The following is a 19,536-nucleotide window of genomic DNA, read 5'->3' as shown; positions in this document are numbered from 1 at the left end:
CAATTCTTGAATGTATAACAATCCAAAATTTAGGTAATTTGCAGATTATAGTAAGTGGGGTAAGTGGTTTCAGTTGTCACACCCTATGCATTAAAATCATTTGGCATTCAGTATAGAGAAATATTCTGGCATTCAGTAGTGAACAAAAACACCACTATATGTGTATGTATGCATATGTGTTCATGCAGTTTTGCCACAGCTTCCAGTGAGTCTAGAGGCCATTTTGTCAGCATCTGGACAGCTAAAGTTAAAAATCAGACCACAATTTGTTTTAATTTGACAGAAAATGTTTATTTTCCCATTCAAAGAATTTAAAGAAAGGTGATTACTGAAAAACAAGTCAACAACATTGAAAAAAAGAAGAGTGGGAAAGGGGGAGGAAAAGCAATGCTTCAGCAGACTTTCTGAAAATCATAAGCTAAATGCATTTGTCCTTTTAATCTGACTAAATAAAAATTCTTTAAACAAAAAGAAAATCAAAAGTTAAAAAAAAACTTTTAAAGTCTAAAAAAATCTTTGTGCATGTGCACAAAATAAAATATATTAAACAAAACTATATTAACACAAACTTAAATGTTAAACGTAAAAATAAAAGAAAATTAAAAAAAATTAAATAAAAAAAAAGAAAAAAAGAAAAAAAAAAAAAAAGAAAAAAAAAAGATAACACGGTCTTGGAGGAACACAGGACTGCTTGGCAGCATATTGTTATTACAGTAACAGGAGCAAAGTCATCCGTGCACTAATCATTTAGAAATCGAGGCTTTTCCAATTCTAAATACTTAACAGCGTGATGTTAAAATAGGACCACACAATTTTCAATAATATCCACTTCGCATTTACACTTTTTTTTTTTTAAATCTAAGGTTAAACTTGAGTTTAATTAAATCTTAAAGTAGGTCACATCTCATTTTAAACAAAAGTTGTTTTCCAAATCTTTGAAATATAGTCTAAATGTTGGAATATAGGCTTTTACAAAAAAAAAAAAAAAAAAAAAAAAAAACCCTAGAGGGTGGAGCAGCTTAAAAAAAAAAAAAATAATAATAATAATAATGTATACATTATAAAAATGAGATTGTCAGAGCTAGTGTTTAATGATGAGAGAAGAAACCTTAAGATGCAATTGTCTTTTTGTAGAGACGAACATGCATATTGCTTTAACAGGCATTTAAAACCAGGACAACAGCTTAAACATGATCAAAACAACTAAAAAGAAGGGAAAAAGATTTGGGAAACCTTTCCTAAACCCCCATCAGCAGAGCAATGTACTTCCAATTACATTATACTTATTGAATCAAATGACATTTTTCTATTTTCATTTAACTCCTGATTACCTATACTGTACGTTTTTCACACAATTCATCAGTCTGTCTAAAAGAACAATTGCATATCAATTAGAAGAATCTTACATTATGCTCTATAACAGGCTAGTTTCTTTGCTAAAAGCACACCCAGTGTTAAATCTAAGCTCATTAAACAAACAGCCTTTTCTCTCATGTGATAATTCGATTGTCCTTACACAAGCCAAGCATTCTTACTCATAACCAAAACGGCCTTCATAACTTCAATAGATTCCCATCTTTGAGGGGGAACCTGACAGTCCTTATTAGAGAAAGTGCTTATCAATAACTAAAGATCCTTAAGAATTATAGTCATTTACCTCCCTATGGTTTATTTTAAAAGCAGCGATCTCTACAGTGAATTCTTGGTGCAGGGTTTCTTAGCTCAATCTTTACATGTGATGTTTGCAACACAAAAGGAATAATGCTTAAATACAGATCACATCGATCAAACCGGAAAGAGATTACTTGTTAATTACTTTGTAAAGAAACCTCACTGCCATTCTTGCTATGCTTGCTAAACAAAACTAGGTATCCACTTAATGAAACATCATGTGACCTTCGTAAAATCAGCAACTCCATTATGGTTTCTTTACTGGCTACAGCAGAATTATCAACAATACATAAAATAAGCAGTTTCTTCATGGAATGAAAGTATAGCTCAAATGTAATGTGTCGCTGCGGAAAGAAATTAAGCAGGCAGAGAATACAGAAATATGTACTTATGTCATAATGATTGCATGCTTTTGTCATTAGCCAACACTTAAAACTTGTTAAACATAATTACCAGTAAACTAAGAACTGTTAAAGTGCACCCAAAAATGAAAATTTGCATAAAACATAAAAGTGGATAATGACTACAGCATTAAAAATGTATAAGAATACACAATAAAGGTAAGAGTTAAGCACATCTTATGTTAAGATACTTAATTTCAGCCTGTTTCTCGAACAAACCATCGCATGGCTTTCAAAAGCCTTGAAAAACACTGCAAAACTACTTTTAAATGCTAACATTGGAGATATAATCCACTTTTTTGTTTTATACAAGAGTATTATGCTAACCAACATCTTAAAAGATGAGTTACACATAGTTTTGAGTGACAAGGGTGAAACTTTTCATTTTTGGGTGACTATCGCTTTAAGAAAAAACTAAATTTGTTCAGGCAGTCTGCCTTAAGCATGTATGCCGCTCGTTGCATTTTCCGTGTGTGTGTGTGTGCTTTTGGCATCTAGCTGAGAAGCCATGCTTTGCTAAGGCTGGACTACTGAATGGCGTTGTTTTGTCCAATAAGCAGCTGGTGAATCTTGCCTGAATGATCCCTCCCTCCCGATCAAGATCCCTGAGCTTCAGGTTTCATTCCCGTTCTGAGTGAGTAAGAAGCCAAACTGTGACAATATAAGGGTTGATTTCACATTAACTCTCTCAAATCCTCTTTCACACAGTCGGAGGAAGTGGGATCACTCCAGATCACAAACCGTCACACGTCTTTGGCTCCGACAGCAGGTGGTTCCCACAAACAGACAGTAACCCTCCCGTAGATTTGACCTGCAAGTAAAGAAAAAGGTGTCTCAATGTTTCCGCAGCTTTATTTTAACTTTTTTCTTTATCTCTGATTTTATTCTCACCTAATAGTTGATTCCCATGTCAGCCGGTGCGGCATCTACACGCCATAGCAGGCTGAAAGTCTCTCCTTCAGCTGCGGGGGAAACTGTTCTGAGAACTGCTGCCAGTTATCCTCGCCAACCTGATCCTTGAAGCCGTGCAAAATCTAGAAAAGATATGGACAAATGCTTTTGAAACAGTGCTCCTTTCTTGGACAGCTGTAAACCAATCAAATCAAAGTTGTTAGCTACTGAGGAAGCATATTTGTACCTTGTAGAACATGTCCCTCAAGTCGTCTTTTGGATTTACCCAGGAGGCCACAGCATCACAGAAAAAGATGAAGTCCTGTGCCCAAAAAAATAAAAAAATAAAAGTTTATTAAAGCCAAACTGGAACCTTTAGACCAACAACCCTAATTTATTTATTTAATTGGGCCAAATGTTTCCCCGTTTATAGAGGATAGATAAGTGTGGTAGGTTTATTTAGATATGTACATCCCTTTATTTATTTTTTATTTACTGTTATGTATTAGTAGCACTACACGAGTTCATTAGAGGATGTAGAGATGAATGAAACAAATCATTTCAAATCATAACTTTCCACTATAAATAATCCTTATCCGTCAATTTGAATAAATGAACTGTAAAATGTCCTTCGTGTTCTATTTTCAGACGTCAGGAGAGTAACGTAACGCTTGGTATTTTAACGTGAAATAATATAACAAGAATATCTATTAAAAGAGCTCTTCTCAGTCGCTGCATTCTTTTGCTCATGAGTATTTTATTTTTTCCTTTGTATTCTGCTCTAACAGTACAAAAAAAAAAAAAAAAAAAAAAAAAAAAAGAGCATATACTGCACATTTGTGGTCTGCTCTCCAGATTTGATTTACGATATATGCTATGAATAATTCACTGGAATGCACTATAAATCTCTCATTTCCTCAAATCCTCACATCTTTCCATGTTTGTTTTCACATGGATGCTTTAAAATGTAATGGTCTCCCCTTTTCAGTTCTAATCCTTATTAGCAGTGTTTACTGGAATGTTTCTAAAGCAGGTAAATACAATATGGCTGTCAAAATTCACTTTGAAATATTATCACTCAATGTTCCAGTTAATGAACATTTTTGATTAAGACAATTTACATTGATTAACAAATGTCACATATATTACTACAGTGATATTTAACGCGTCCGTAATATTGCTGCAGAAATAATCAAGCTTTTGGGGTTATTCATGACCTATTTAAATGTGTTTACACATTTAAATTTATTTAATGTTTGAAGGGTGAGAATAAAAAGAAAAAAAAAAAAAGTTATATAATATTTTTATATTGCTTCTATTTCTAATATTGCTATATAGTGTGAATGTCATTACATTTAGAAAACAAAAAATAAATTATGTTTTATTAAATTATAAACTCAAACTTTAAATGATCTCCATTTGGATAATGGATTTGGTCTTGAATGGTTTCCCTCTCACCTGTACGACTCCTCCCGGATTTACCCCAATCATTATGCAAATGCCTCTGAAAGCTGAGTCTTTTTCTTCATTGTCCCGAATGTTTCTAAGTGACGTGCACCTAGGTTATTTAAAAAAAAAAAAAAAAAAAAAAAAAAAGGGTTTAGCGCAGAGGTTTTTTAGACTTTGTAGTTTAAGTCATATGAAAACAGAACTAGTTCACACATAAGACGCACTCAATGGTTTAATCATTGTCTTACCAAGGGCGAATGAACTGTGGCAACATGGGGGCAACTTCCTGTGGACACACGTATCCCAGTCGACCAATCGTAATGGCTGTTTCACAAGCACAAAAAAGGGACATGTGTGTCAAAGTTTAAAGCTAAAAATTAGCAGCAGTCAAAGCCACACAAATCAGAAAAATAGTTTCCACAGTTAATTCAGGTTTCGAATGCCTGTTTTAGGGTTCATCATATATTGAGTATGATTTTATTGCAGTGATTGTGTGAATTGTTCATGCTGGATCTAATCACCTGTGTTCTCCAGAAGAGTTTTGGGTGTATTAGGTCTGTTGATGATCTCCACAAGGTTATTGAGGACCAAGGCCACAAAAGGCTGCATGTCCGTACCTGGAAATATAAGACAAATGATAAAAGCCATTCCTGAAATGCGGCCCATTGCCTCAAAAAAAAAAAAAAAAAAAAAAAAAAAAACAACTGACAGATGCATTCATTGCTAAATTAACCGCTGGATAGAGAGTCACAAACCAATTTCAAAAGCTTTTTCCTTGCAACTTTTCCCCACACTATCCACATTACCAAAAAAAAAAAAACCGTTCTGTCTCTCATTTTTAAAAGCAATTTGAATTTAACAACTGAATTTCTAGTTAATAAATCATTATTTTTAATAAAATTATGTAATAATTTACTTAGTTTGTTGTTTGTTATCTCAATGTAATGATATTCATACTTTAAGTATAGTTATCTTAATGCCTTTTGTTGCTAAATGTATAGCAATATATAAAAAAAGAAACAAATATAAAATATTGTACTTATATAATCACACACACACACCTAAACATTTTCTATGTAGTGTTACTAATAAATGTCGATAAGTAAAAAGGCAAAGCAAATAATAAATACATAAGTAAATAAGCAAATGCAGACAATAAATCTGCAAACAGTGAGTAATACTATCTAAAAAAAACAAAACTTTGTATGGCTGCCCAAAACAATGCATTACATGCTATTCAGAGAAAATAACTGCACCGCAGTGAATATTTTGTATATGGGTGGGAGTTATGTGTGCATAAACACTCACCCATCTGAATAGCAATCTCTCCGATGGCCCATGTGGCATTGTTGCACACAGATATGAACTCAGGGTTGAGATTGACACCCAGAACAGGCATGAACTCAGCTGGAGGGGGTAAACGGACAACAATGACAAACTGACCAGCACAACACACACAGAAGCAACAGCTAGCATGAGAAACCGGCTCTCCAATTTTCAGGCTTAACTCAGTATGTCAAACACCACAACTCACCGATGCAGGGCTTCACATGAAGGAAACACGCCTTTGTCAAGTCTCCCAGCAGAGCGAACGAACTCTGTCGCACTTCTGGCATGGTGTCCTTTAATTATATGACAAACAAAGCATTTAGGTTTTGTTCATAAAGCATACAAATAGCTTTTCTATTAATATTAAAGTTATTTATATAACTTTATATATACTGTTGTACTAGAGCACTGCCTTTGTACGTTTGACTGAATTGTTGTATAAGCTTTTTATACTTTACACTTATACCTTTATAATGGCTATTATTCATTAAAACTGACATTTAACAAAAAGAGACAGGGTTGCGTTTCACCGCATTTTATTTTATTATACACAGCGAAATATATATGCCTGAACCACATTAATGTGTTTCATATTTAAAAAAAAAAAAAAAAGACAGGGTTGTGTTTTGTCAAATCAAAGTATACTTTTGTTATAAATATTCAATGATAATCAAGTATGCATGTGTTGCCTGAACCACATTTTTGTTAATTTAAGATTTTTTAAATGAAATGAAAAAAGGCAGTGTGGCATTTTATATCATATTTCGTTTTATTGTTGATATACAGTGAGAATAACTGGAGTTGACAAGGCGAGGTGAGTGCAAGAAAATATAAAAATATACTATTATATTTTTTATACTACTATTAGTTTGTTAATATTTTTAATTAATTTTATATTTTCAGTTTTAAATGACATTTTATTTAAAGTTTTAGCAATTTTGTTGGTCTTTTTTTTTTAGTTATTGTTTTTCTAATGTGTATATAATTGTAATTAATTTTTGTTTATGTTTAGTTTATTAAGTCTTAGGTATTTTAGCACTTGAGGATAAACTAAATTAGACTGCAAGACCACTAAACCGATTTGAGTTGGCTATACCTTGCGCTTGGATTTAAGCTGAAATTATGAACAAAACCTTACAGACACACACCGGCCCATCCCAACTTATTTACCCGTACCTGCATGCACTGGAAGAGCAGGGTCATGATGTTGCTGCGGGTGACCAGCTGCTCTACATGGGTTCCGAGCCCCTCGGCCAGACCGCTGAGCAGATCAAGGGCCACAATCATGAAGTCTTTATCAGGAGCCTCATACTGGTCAGGCTGCTGGTTATACATCTACAACAAGAACGGGATGAAAAGATCTAGGGAATGAACCAAAGACAACACGCAATGGTGTTCATTCTCAAACAAGCGTACATGTCGACTGACCATGGCTTGAGCGAGGTTCTTCTGGACCAGGGTGACACAGCGCTGGTAAACTGGTTCACAGTAAGGCAGGAAGCCACTCTGCAGTGCTGTGGCCACTGAAGACAGACACTACAAGAAAAAGTGATAAATTCTTAAGACATTTCTGTTTTTGAAGTATGAATATCACAATCCAAAAGGGCAGAACTGCTTTACCTCCAACAAGGGGAACAGATCCTTGTCTTCATCTTTTAACTCATTCCATTTCTGAATCAGAGGGGGCATGAGCTTTTGGATGTATTCCTGTTCAGCAACAAAAAAGGGTCACATTTAATTAAAGATGAAAATGTTCATGCTCATGCTCAAAATGAACATGATCTTACTGGCTGGTTAAGATGATGTCCGACAGAGTCAGCAAGGGTCCCGATGGCATCATAGAGGATCAACAAGTTCTTATGCTGGTACTTCCCAAAGGCAAACACCAGTGTGTCCAGAATGAAGCTCAAGTAGGGAACCAGCTCTGTACAGGCCTCCTCTTCCAGGGTCGCAAATGCACTGATGGAAAGAAAAACCCAAGAAAACAGATCTGCATTAGCTCAATATGCCAACACACTTCCCTAACAGAAGGTGACTGGTAACTTAACATGTTATTTCAGCAGGTCAGTGTAGTGGGGGGGGGATAGTGAAGCAAAGTCTAGACACACACTTTTTTTTTTTTTTTTTTAAGTTAAACTTAAGTGCTGCATTTTTAGAATGCCATGCCATACGAGAGACTCTGCAAAAGACATGAGATCTATGATTAAACATGTCCATCTAGCACGTGTTTACATTGAAAAACAATGGAAAAGTAGCGCAGTGTAATGGAAAAACATATTCTGTGTGAACCGGCCCCAGGCATGTGATCAGAAAAAAAAAAAAAAGGAAATCCTGACTCCGGACAAGAACTGATTTCTAAACGATTCTCATTGCAAATTTGGGAAGAGGGTTGGCTTGGCGCATGTTGCGTTCCCAAATGTGAACAAGCGACTCAAACACACAGCACTTGCAGAGCAGCATTTACTGCGAATCGAACCTGAACACAATGCTGAAACATTCAGTGCGTCAGACTAGATTTATATAATTACAACAGTGATTTGATGACCGCACTAAGCCATATCACGTTCACACAACCAAAAAAAAAAAAAAAAAAAAGTTACTGGGCAGCTGGCGAGTAACAGTCTCAACACCCTGGCTAACATGCCAAGGGTGTCCCGCAGATTGTGCCGCGAGCTTGTACAGCACTGTCAGGAGCAATCCGTGCACTATTAGATAATAAACTGCAAAATGTTGCATTTAGTAATAAAACATTGTTCAGATATTCATACAAAACAAAATATTCAACAAAATATTCTGGGGGTCATTATTTTGTGACAATGATAAAAAGCACTGGCGGTGTCTGGCAACTTTTTAAGGGTTAGTTCACCCAAAAATGAAAATTCTGTCATTAATTACATGTCGTTCCAAACCTGTAAGACTTCCGTTCATCTTCGGAACACAAATTAAGTTATTTCTGATGAAATCTGAGAGCTTTCTGTCCCTTCATTGACAGTCTACACAACTGAAACTTTGATGCTTCAAAAAGTTAAAGAGATCGTAAAAATAATCCATATGAATTGAGCAGTTTAATCCAAATTTTCTGAAGAGACTCAATCGCTTTATGAGGAACAGATTGAATTTAGGCTTTTATGCACATATAAACAATCAACTCACATCAGTTATGGTAAACAGAAGTTCAAGCATGTTTCATAGTGGTAGTTGCATAGCAGTCTATGGAAGGAGAGAGCTCTCAGATTTCATCAAAAATATCTTAATTTGAGTTCTGAAGATGAACGAAGGTCTTACGGGTTTGAAACGACATGAGGGTGAGTAATTAAGGACAATTTTCATTTTTGGGTGAAATAACCCTTTAATAACACTAATAAATTCACCAAAATACATCTAATTTACTAGTTTGAGGGCATAACATGCAGACACAGTTGGATAGTTATTTAGGAGCCGATCTGGATAGTGTACTTTCTTCGACAGCGGGTCAAACACACCTGCAGGCGGCCTCTTGAACCCTCTTGTTGCTGTCGAGGATGCGTTTGAGCAGCTCGGTCATGAGGGGTTTGAGGTAGGAGTCAGGCGGCTGGCTGACCACCCAGTGTGCATAGCGACTCAGAGTCCAGCAGGCGATGGAGCGGACCAGTGCTTTCTTATCACAGAGACACTGGATCAGGTGAGGAATTAACTCAGGCAGGTACGGTACCATATCCTGCATACAGCCTGGAGACAGAGAACAGGGTCAGAAAACTCACTTCCATTCAAATATTTTTGTAGGATATACACTACGGTTCAAAGGTTTGAGGAAATAAATAAATAAATAAATACAAGAAATTAATACTTTAACAAGGTTGCATTTGATAAAATAAATTTAAAGACTTTTCTAATGATTTTTTTTTTTTTTTTAAAGAGTTTATTTAAAAAAATAAAAAATAAAAGATTACAAAAGGATTTCCATTTCAAAGAAATGCTGTTCTTTTGAACTTTCTATTTAAAGAAAAAAAAAAAAAGGATCATGTGACACTGAAAACTGGAATAATGATGCAGAAAATTCATTTTCAGGAATAAATTACATTTTTTATTATACAAATAAATAGAAAACATTCACTTTAAATTCTAATAAAGTCTCACAATATTTCTGTTTTCATTTCTGATTTCCGTGTTCTAAACTTTTGAACAGAAGTATAAAGTGCATAGTAAATTATTACTTAGTATGCATGTAACATTGGGGTGGAAATGACCAAGGTCCTAACGATACAATTATACTAGTTGAGTAAAGTTTGATGACAAACTTTGAAGTTGGCTTGAGAAAGCCAGACCAAAAAGTTAAAAGCTTGAAGTCTGAAGGTTTTACGTTTGAAGTAGTTTGAAGTTTAAATGTTTTGAAGGCAATAAAGTATCAGAAAAAAATTGCTATATTGTGATCTTTTACTCACTTGTTTTGCTGTAATTTGGATTTTAAAAAGAAATTGTGCATGTTCATCCATTTTACAGTTAGCCTTTTTACAGATTTGTTATGAATTACCAATCTTTTTCCCAAAAAAGTAAAAATTACCAAACTTTTTTTTTTATTTATTTATTTTTTTTAGAAACTCACTTTTTGTGAGAATAAAACAAAATTGACAAGTAAAATATTGCAATACTCCACCCATAATGGAATACCCAAGTGACCTTTTACATTTGCCAAAGTGACTAATTAGATTAAATTGCCACAAAAAAAAAAAGAAAAAAAAAAAAGCAATAATTCCCAAATTGGATGCAACTTGAAATAAATGTTACACCATCACATGACCCCCCTATATTGCATACTACTGTTCAAAAATGATCTTTTTTCTTTTTCTTCTTTTTAAAAAAAAAAAAGAAAAAAAAGAAAGAAAAAAAAAAAAAAAAGGGCAGTACACCGCATATACAGTATTTAGTAAGCTGTATTCTAGCATTCAATTCAGAACAAAGCCAAGGATTAGTAGAAAGAGGGTTACATTTTACACATCCTCTCATCCAGTGTACCATACCTTCAGCGATGGCTCCAAGCACCAGGATGCCAGACTCTTTAACAACCCAATCTGGGTGGAACAGCAGTTCCTTCAGCACAGGGAGCAGGTGGGGCAGCAACTCATCCCGAAACACATTTGCCAGGACATCAAGGGCGGCTGCCGAACACTTACCTACAGAGCAAATGCACATGTAGCACACAGGATTAGACCTCTCGGATTTCTCCAAGCACCAATCTAACTGCAAGCTTTGTGGATCAGACAGTATGAGTACTGGAACATCACTGACATTCATTCCATTTATGAGTGTAATCATCTCCACAGAAAACTGCAAGTATGTGATATTTGCTTATAAAAATAGGCAATATTTCACCAGCATCAAGTTGGTTTTTCATTAAAAACACTTACGTAGATTCCAGTCGGAGAGACTGTCATCGTCATCGTCGTCATCATCCTCACTGTCCTCTCCTTCCTCCCCTTCATCACCTTCGTGCCGAAGGGTGACCGTACGAGACTTGTGAAAGCGAGGCTTTATGTCTTGCTCGTTGTCCGGCACAGCCTCGTCTTCCTCCACATCACCCTAAACGGGAAGTAGAAAATCACCATGTGATGAAACACAGCTGGGAAATTCTGGACAGCAATGACTGAGTCAAAGGCCTTGGGTCAGACAGTATGAATACTTGAAAATCATGGAGAAAATCAGGAAAAATTATATCGTCACACCCGAGGTCAGGCTGGTTGCCGAACTTCTTATGAAGCAAATTAACTAACCTTTAACAAAATGATGTCAATCTCAGAGTACTTCATCCCGTTCACCAGAACAGGAACTAGTCTAAGATAGATCAAAGGCAGGAAGTCTTTTAGATATTTGAGGTATAGATGGATGTGATACAGACAAAAGCAACAAACAAAAGCATCTGACAATAAAGCAAACATAAGAATCTCTAAACAGGTTAGCCCCTTCTTGTAGATATGCTAACTATACCAACTGGCTGCAAAAAGCACCTTTCTTGATTGACACCAATTCAAAAGCAGCCATGTATTTCAACAGATTAAAATCAAAAGAAATATGTAATGTACCAAGCTTCTATCACAACGTATAGCTTCAATTAAACAAAAGTTTTACCCAGTTTATTCAACTTTTAGGGGCTCAAAGCATTAAACAGGCTTTGTCTAAGTCTTTTGCATTTCACGTCACATTTTTGGTTTTGGACAATGCACAATTGACATCTGAAGCAAATGCTCCTATTGCACGACTCTTACAATGAAAGAGAATGGTCACTTACTGTGCAAGGTGTCCAGACAGGACTTCCTTACAGATGGGCTGCTCAGCCAGTGTAAGCCAGAACTCACAGGCCTCCAGAGCCACGTTCTCATCCGGGTCCTGTGTGCGCTGCAGCATGTACTGCAGGAACAGTCAACATCATCAGCATCTCTGATTGGGCAAGATGTACACCACTTCCAGGTCATCACAATCAACTTACCTCAACGATGCTGCGCATGTGAGGGATGAGTCGGTCAACTCGCACCTCCAGCAGCATGACGAGAGCCCTGCACACGTTCTTCCGCACCTCCGAGTCCTCGTCTGCGGCCAGCGCAAACAGACTCTGGAGTAACAAGCAAGGAGGAAAAGAGATTAAAACATTGCAATTACACTATAGCTTATTTGAGTGGTAATTGTTTTACATGGTGACATAAGCTCATTTTAACATTTACAGGTGCTAGTTGGTCAATTTATTGCAGACCGAATACAAAATGTCTGTTCTTTTCCCGCCACCTGCTGAATTCACTGCCAAATTACCCACTGTTTTTTGACAAACACCAAGGTTGTGTAATAATTTAGTTCCTGTCCAAATCTTTATCTGAGTTTACAAGAAGAGATCAATCCAAAAGTAGTTTTGTAAATTAGTAGTGGTTAACTGATACTGATTTTTTTGATGATCAATATAATGCAGACATAAAACACACATAATTGCTGAAATTAAATTTATATTTATTTTAAAAAGGTTTATTAGATATTCGAACACTTGTTTAAATGATATAAATGCACATTTGCTGAATGCTGACAGTAGATGAGAAAGTATTATAGTATTTTCCTTTCTATTACTAATATAAAAGCAAACACTATAATACTTTTTTGCATACAGTTTACTTTGTTTCTGTGCAGGCCTGTGGAGCCAGCGTTCTCAGAGCGGTCAAAATAAAAGTCACACAGAAAAACTTATCAGCTGATGCCAATAATTAAAAATGTCAGACATTGGCCTTGGTGATATATCGGTCGACCACTGAAAAATTAGTGTTAATTTAGTCTTAGTCTGGTGTCAAATGTCAATTTTAATTTATTCCATATTTAGTCAGCCTACTCTGTTTATTGTTTAGTCCAGTTTTAGTTCACCAAGTCTGGGAAACCTTAAAGCACAAATCAAGAAAATACATTCATACTTGTACACATGGTTTATTTTTACTCATTAACTAATCTAGTTTCCTTAACATTAACATAAAAATAACACTCTACACATTATGTAGAAAATAACACAAAAGTTACTTCCAAAAGCTAAAACATTGAAATTGATAAAGTCTATAATGTTTTTCTTCAGTTTTTAATAGAGATATTTTGGTTAAGTTTGTATTTATTAAACTACATTTTAGTTTTTCACCCCCATCAACAATATTGCATTTTGATATAGTCAAAGTTAGTATTTAACGATGGTGATGTTGTGTCTTCTTAAACAAAAACAAAAAAAAATGTTGTCAATTAACATAATTTTTGTTAACAAAATCAACACTATTTTAAATCCTTTTTGAGCACTGCCAAGCACCGTACGGTAACTGCTGCGAATGTGGTTATGTGCAAGCATTTTAAATATGGACCCTTATTACTGAAATGCTGGAAACTGTTTACAAGAATAATGTCACCACTCTACTACAGTGACTGGAAGCTTTATTATGATATGCAATAAATTAAAATATTTATTGCAGGGCTGCAACTAACTCACTTGTTGTCAGAATATGCTAAATGTAAATATGGGACTTTCTGACAATGTGGTTATATCCTTATCTGTAAATGTAAGTTGCGTGCTGAGAAAAACACGTGTCAGAGACATTAAACAGCACACGCATCTGTCAAAGCACGAGACTGCAAGATGCAGTAAACACTTATGCTTTTGTTTGAAGTGCTTATAAATATAAAGCACTCATGTTTCAGAAAACTTGGATCATGTTTTCCTGCTGCAGCTCACTCTGTGTCCTCCACTATTTTCCATATGTGTTTTATCTGTAGAAATGGGTTATTCACTACTGTAAAGCAACACGACTAATGTTGTCAAAAGTACCGACTTCGGTACCATGTCATGACAATAACAGCATTCCCCCTAGCATTGAGTGCTGTTGAGCAGACACCTCTGATTGGCCATTGTGTTCATGCGCTCAACAGATGTGTCTGTGATTGGCTACAATGATCAACGCTTCAAGAACATGTAAATAGACATCTGTGACGCTCTTCACCAAGCACTTACACAGATACACGGGAGCGTTTGAAAGCAGGTGTCTATCAGTGGATATATTAGGGATCACCCGTGTGTATCTGCGCAAGCGCTCTGTGAAGAGCGTCAAAGATGTTTATAGTTTGGGTTAACTTATTTCTGCTAACATTTTTAAAATGACATCATTGTGAGAAATAAAATGCAAGGACATTTTTAAATAGGACATTATAATAAACAGTACATTCTTTTCTTAAATAAAATATGAATCATTAACTGTCCAAGCAATAACAGACTGTCAATAGCTGACAATCATGTGACTGACGACGAGAGCGATATTTTCCCAGGTTCGTAGGATCACAGAACTCGCTCCTGCACCTTGAATAAATCCCCATCCGAACGCATACGTTTTATCACTGAGGTGCCATGGTAATTTATTTTTACAGACACCTCCCATGAGAAATAATTACTGTCCTAATAGGGCGTATAATGCTAATAAAATGATTATTAAATCCAGCATGTTCACACTGCAGGTACCTCAATAAAGGTGTCTATGTTGTCCATCAAGGCTTGCGCTCTTCCGATGATAAACTGGTTCACACAGGCAATAGCATGAGACCTACACACCCACAAGAACCACGATTAGATTCCCATAAATGTTTTATTCCAGAACAGAAGTAGAGGTATGAGGGGAAAAAAAGAAAAAAAAAAGAAAAAAAAAAAAAACAACCTCCCATCCTTCCCTTCAGACTGACCTGATTTTAGGGCTGCAGTGTTTGAAGAACTGGAGGAACTTGGGAATCATGATGTTGAGGGGTCGGTTCAGAGCGTCACTGTCCAGGAGCTCAGACGAGTCCTCACAGATCTTCTGTAGAGCTCCAAACGAGCCCTGTGTGTGAATGAGACCCAACTAAGATACAACTTACACATGTGAAGAACATTTCTAGATGTGACACAGAAAGCATCATGACCACTTTGCCCATGTCTTACATAATTTCCAAACACATTTGCATAAGAAAATGTGCAAGACAAAATAGAAGAGGAAAAGCAGAATTAACATGGTTTAATTGTAATTCCCCTACAGATCATAAAATAAATCCGTATGAATGAAGAGCAGTTTAATCTAATCTTCTGAAGAGACACGATCACTTTATGACGAACAGATTTAATTTAGGCTTTTATTCACATATAAACATGAATCAGTGACAGTACATAGTACACACAAATTTGGTAAACAGAAGCATTATATAGAAGTGATCACATCTCTTCAGAACACCACTCAATTCACATTTTACGATCTCTTTGTGAACGTTTTGAAGCATCAGAGTTTTGGGTAAATAGTCCTTCAATGGAGGAACAGAAAGCTCTCAGATTTCATTAAAATATCTTCATTTGTGTTCTGAAGATGAACGAAAGTCTTACAGGTTTGGAACAACATGAGGGTGAGTAAACGGTGACCGAATTTTCGTCTATGGGTGAATTAACCCTTTAAGGCAGCTATGAAGAGCACAGAGGCAATGCACAGACCTCACAGATGTTGTAGTCCTCTGAGTTGAGCATGTTGCACAGCTGAGGCAGCAACTCTGGCCATGTCTGCAGCTCCCCTTTGGTGGAAATTGTTGTAATTAGGATACCTGAACAAAGAAAGAAAGAAATCATCACATTTCCTGATACCGAGCGCATACTAGCAACAGGACTACATGATAACTGCTTGCTGTAGGGATGCACAAATAATACAATTCTGTCCGATAGCAATAAGCCAGTAATTATTTGCATGTTAATCTATAAATGTACAAAAAAATAATTTGTGCAATGTTAATTTAAGCATCACAACATTATAATGTATTAGTATGAAAAAGTAATATTCATTCTGATATTTGCTAAAGACTACATTTAACAGTTATTAAAAATAACTGCAATTTCCAGTCAATAGCATTTAAGTTCACGTAGATGCTTGACTTACTCTAGAGCGCGCAGAGAGACTCACCGATAGTGGCGCGGATGAGAGGGGAAGGGTCTCCGATGTTGTTTAAACATTCCTGCTTGATGAAGTGTGCGACTTCAGGAGGGAAGTTCTGATAGTGAACCTTCACATTGTTCTTCAGTATCAGACCGCTGAGAGATCGAGTGGGCTCATCTGTAGAGTGAAGAAAGGCAACAGACATGTATATAATCAGTCACATTCAAAGACTGTCTGAAACCCTATGGAACAACATATGATGGGAAAATGCAATAAGGTGAGCTTCACGCAAAAATAAACCCAGACACCAACCTTCAGTTTTCAGCCTCGTCAGGACGAAGATGAGATAGTTGTTAAAATCAGGAAACTGATTCAGCTGCTCTAGTTTCTGAGAGTAAAATTAAAGAGAATTACGCTTTCTGTAATAATGGTAACACTGTACATGAATAGCTGCAGTTCAACATGCACATTGACACTATTTTAGTAAAACAGATGAAGTATATTTCATCTATATTATGACAATATATTTAACACTTTGCAATAAGGTCCCATTGGTTAACATTAACAATGAGCAATACATGTTACGGTATTTATTAATCTTTACCAATAGGTAATAAAATACAAATGTTCGTTGTTAGTTCATGTTAGCTCAGGTCCACTGAATATTAACAGTTGAAATTAACATTAAGATTAACATATGCTTTGAGAATAAATTTGGGTCACACTTTAGGTTCAGGGCCCAATTCTCACTATTAATTATGACTTTTGCCTCAAACACTTAATTACTGCTTATTAATAGTAAGGTAGCTGTTAAGTTCAGGTATATGTGCTTTTTAAGTACTAATAAACAGGCAATATCCTAGTAATATGCATGCTAATAAGCAACTAGTTAATATTGAGAATTGAAAACTAAAGTGTTACCGAAATTTTCATGGTTACTGAACATGTTAACTAACTAACGATAAATTGTAAACTGTTAGCAACACTTTTCTATTTAACTTCACTGTACTGAAATAAAAGACCCACAGCTGTTAATTATTTTCATATTATGCCACATAATATTTCTGGCCCATTTAAAATCAGGTATCCAAACATATGATTGTACAGTGAAAAAAAGTTTGATAACTGTTTAGTGCTTTTGAAATCTAGGACACCAAGTCTACAGTTCACAACTGAATAAATAAGGGTGTAAAGTTACGTAATGATATCAGAAATTGTCCTATAGTAATACATCTGTTCTGTTCAGACTTGTGTAGAATTTAAAGTGCCCCTATTATGTTTTTTTTCATATATTACTTTTCATGTTTAATATAAATGTTTGTGAATGTAAAAGGTCTGCAACGTTTCAACATGAAACATGCACTTCTAAAGGATAAGGACTCACGTTCGAATTGATACGATAAAACCGACATAATCATTACTGTTTGTATCACTAGTGCTGAGGAAGATCCAGAGCTGATATTCAGATACGGTAATGGACATTTCGTTTCTGACACATGCTGTAAAGCGGTAGACCAATCACAACAGACTGGGCCATCTGACCAATCAGAGCAGAGTAGGCTCTAGAAAGGAGGGGTTTAGAGAGACCGAATCCTTAATTGAAACTTTTCGGACACTGTGAGAAAAGAGATAATGCTGAAAGGTATATTATGAGAAAAGTGTTTTTGACCTTGGATGCATGTAACCCTATTGTAGGAGACCTCCAAAACAAAATTAGGAACCTTTAATATAGTATAATAAAGGCACTTTAATAAAAATACTACTGATTCTCAATGTCAGTATGGACACCACCCATATATCATGGATCCCTTGAGTTCAGTAAATTCAGAGTTGTGTTGATAAGGATACCTGCTGCACAGCTCTCTGTGTGGCTGTGTTTGGAGACTGGGAGTCTCTCAGGAGCTGCAGGACCTGCTGGAGGCCTTGTTCATCCGGCTGCCACTCCATCCTGTAGACAAACCACACAAGACAAGCAATTATATATCCTTCATGTCTTCACAAAATACTTCCTCCTATGAAACGATTGCAACACCTATGACTGCAAAACAACTTTTTTTGCACTTGTTGTGGTTCTAGAACTTCTCCAGACTAATTTATCCACAACTACTACGTGCGCAATTACGCATTGTTACATTTTTGAGGACACGGGAAGGCATGGATAAACATACAATATCAATGCATATGACTATGCATCAAAGCTAAAAGCCTTTTCCACATCCTGCACGTGATTCAAACCTGCAAAACTGTGTTTAGCCTAATCTCAGCATCAGTGGTTGTTTATGACTTGTGTTAAAGAAAGGTTAAACCAAAAAATGGATACTGCAAGAAACTAGGTTGCGTATGTTTAAGTTAATCTGTGATAAAAGAAATTCAGATACACAATTATATTAAACAAAAATACAGTACAAAACAATAGTTTCCAAAAAATACTATGCATAAAATTTTGTATAAAATTTTCAAAATGTATGCCCCTTATGATTAGTCCAAAATAAGGGTTTAATAGTCTCGGTTTCTCTTATAACCTATTCAACGTGTGTAATATATTCAACGTTCAATCTATTAACATTTTTATGACAAATCTTTTCTCTACTTTGATCTAAGAACTAATCTATGCATGTTGTAGTATATAAAAGAGACTATTATAAATGCATGTAGTATATAAAATAACACTTGAAAACTGCATAAAATATCTGTCTAAAATTGTTATCAAATGTCTGACTTAATTTCTGATCATTATTAAGTTGTTAAAGACAAAAGCGTGAAGAATCAGGAAATGCACATGGTCATGCAATGCAATGCACTGCATACCATGCCGAGGCCTTGTCTTCCACCCTATGCAAGTGTAGCTCAAAAACCTCAGGCACTGGCCACATTAATACGCAATAGAAAACACTTCTAATAAGACCAGTATAAAAACAAAAACATCACGCGAAACTTCAAACATATTAAGGCAACAAGTAGAGGCTAGCTAATCCCAGATTAATAGCATTATACACGATACAGAAGTCTTAGTACATGATCTAGCAAACATACTCGATGTAATCCACGTTAACAACTATTATTGAGTTAAACTCCATGTACATTACAGTACATAGATATTATAAATGACTGAACTCAGGCGTATTCACTTACACATGCCGCGTGCGGAGGCCTATTGATCAGCTCGTGCAGCGTGGAGCTCGCGCTAGTCTCGCGCAATGGCACTTTCAAATACTTCCGCAGGACGAGCGCTACAACGAGGAAATGACGACGTGTTTAGCCATGCAACACTGTAGCCAGTTTCAAATAACGGAATCTGCGAGGGATTTTGTAGTAAACAAAAATATTTGAAATGGTAGCATTTATGCGGTGTTTGTTTCAGCTTGGAAACGTACTACTCT

At 35.8% G+C, this 19,536-nt stretch overlaps 1 protein-coding gene across 2 annotated transcripts; it reads right to left on the bottom strand.

Annotated features, from left to right (window-relative positions):
* Positions 1 to 265: 265 nt before the first annotated feature.
* tnpo2a (transportin 2a) lies at positions 266 to 19,423 on the bottom strand. Of its 2 annotated transcripts, XM_051888755.1 has the most exons (25): positions 19,289 to 19,420; positions 18,005 to 18,104; positions 16,469 to 16,544; positions 16,184 to 16,333; positions 15,724 to 15,830; positions 14,952 to 15,085; positions 14,734 to 14,815; positions 12,202 to 12,324; positions 12,004 to 12,122; positions 11,489 to 11,549; positions 11,126 to 11,297; positions 10,739 to 10,891; positions 9,224 to 9,449; positions 7,529 to 7,700; positions 7,362 to 7,448; positions 7,170 to 7,277; positions 6,918 to 7,076; positions 5,947 to 6,034; positions 5,721 to 5,819; positions 4,934 to 5,029; positions 4,661 to 4,736; positions 4,422 to 4,521; positions 3,211 to 3,285; positions 2,964 to 3,106; positions 266 to 2,883 (listed from the first exon to the last, which is right to left on the bottom strand). In XM_051888755.1, the coding sequence occupies exons 2-24, from the start codon at positions 18,101 to 18,103 to the stop codon at positions 2,999 to 3,001; spliced, it is 2,670 nt and encodes an 889-aa protein (XP_051744715.1). In that variant the 5' UTR covers position 18,104; positions 19,289 to 19,420; the 3' UTR covers positions 266 to 2,883; positions 2,964 to 2,998. The 2 variants fall into 2 exon arrangements, with proteins under 2 accessions (XP_051744715.1, XP_051744716.1); XM_051888756.1 differs by lacking the exons at positions 266 to 2,883; positions 2,964 to 3,106; positions 3,211 to 3,285; ... (1 more) ...; positions 4,661 to 4,736; positions 4,934 to 5,029 and having other exon boundaries at positions 5,748 to 5,850; positions 19,289 to 19,423.
* Positions 19,424 to 19,536: the final 113 nt, after the last annotated feature.

This window comes from Ctenopharyngodon idella, chromosome 3 (genome assembly GCF_019924925.1).
Source record: "Ctenopharyngodon idella isolate HZGC_01 chromosome 3, HZGC01, whole genome shotgun sequence".
Classification (NCBI taxonomy): Eukaryota; Metazoa; Chordata; class Actinopteri; order Cypriniformes; family Xenocyprididae; genus Ctenopharyngodon; species Ctenopharyngodon idella.
Note: the sequence above shows the minus strand (reverse complement) of the source record. Positions and strands in the feature narration are given on the sequence as shown.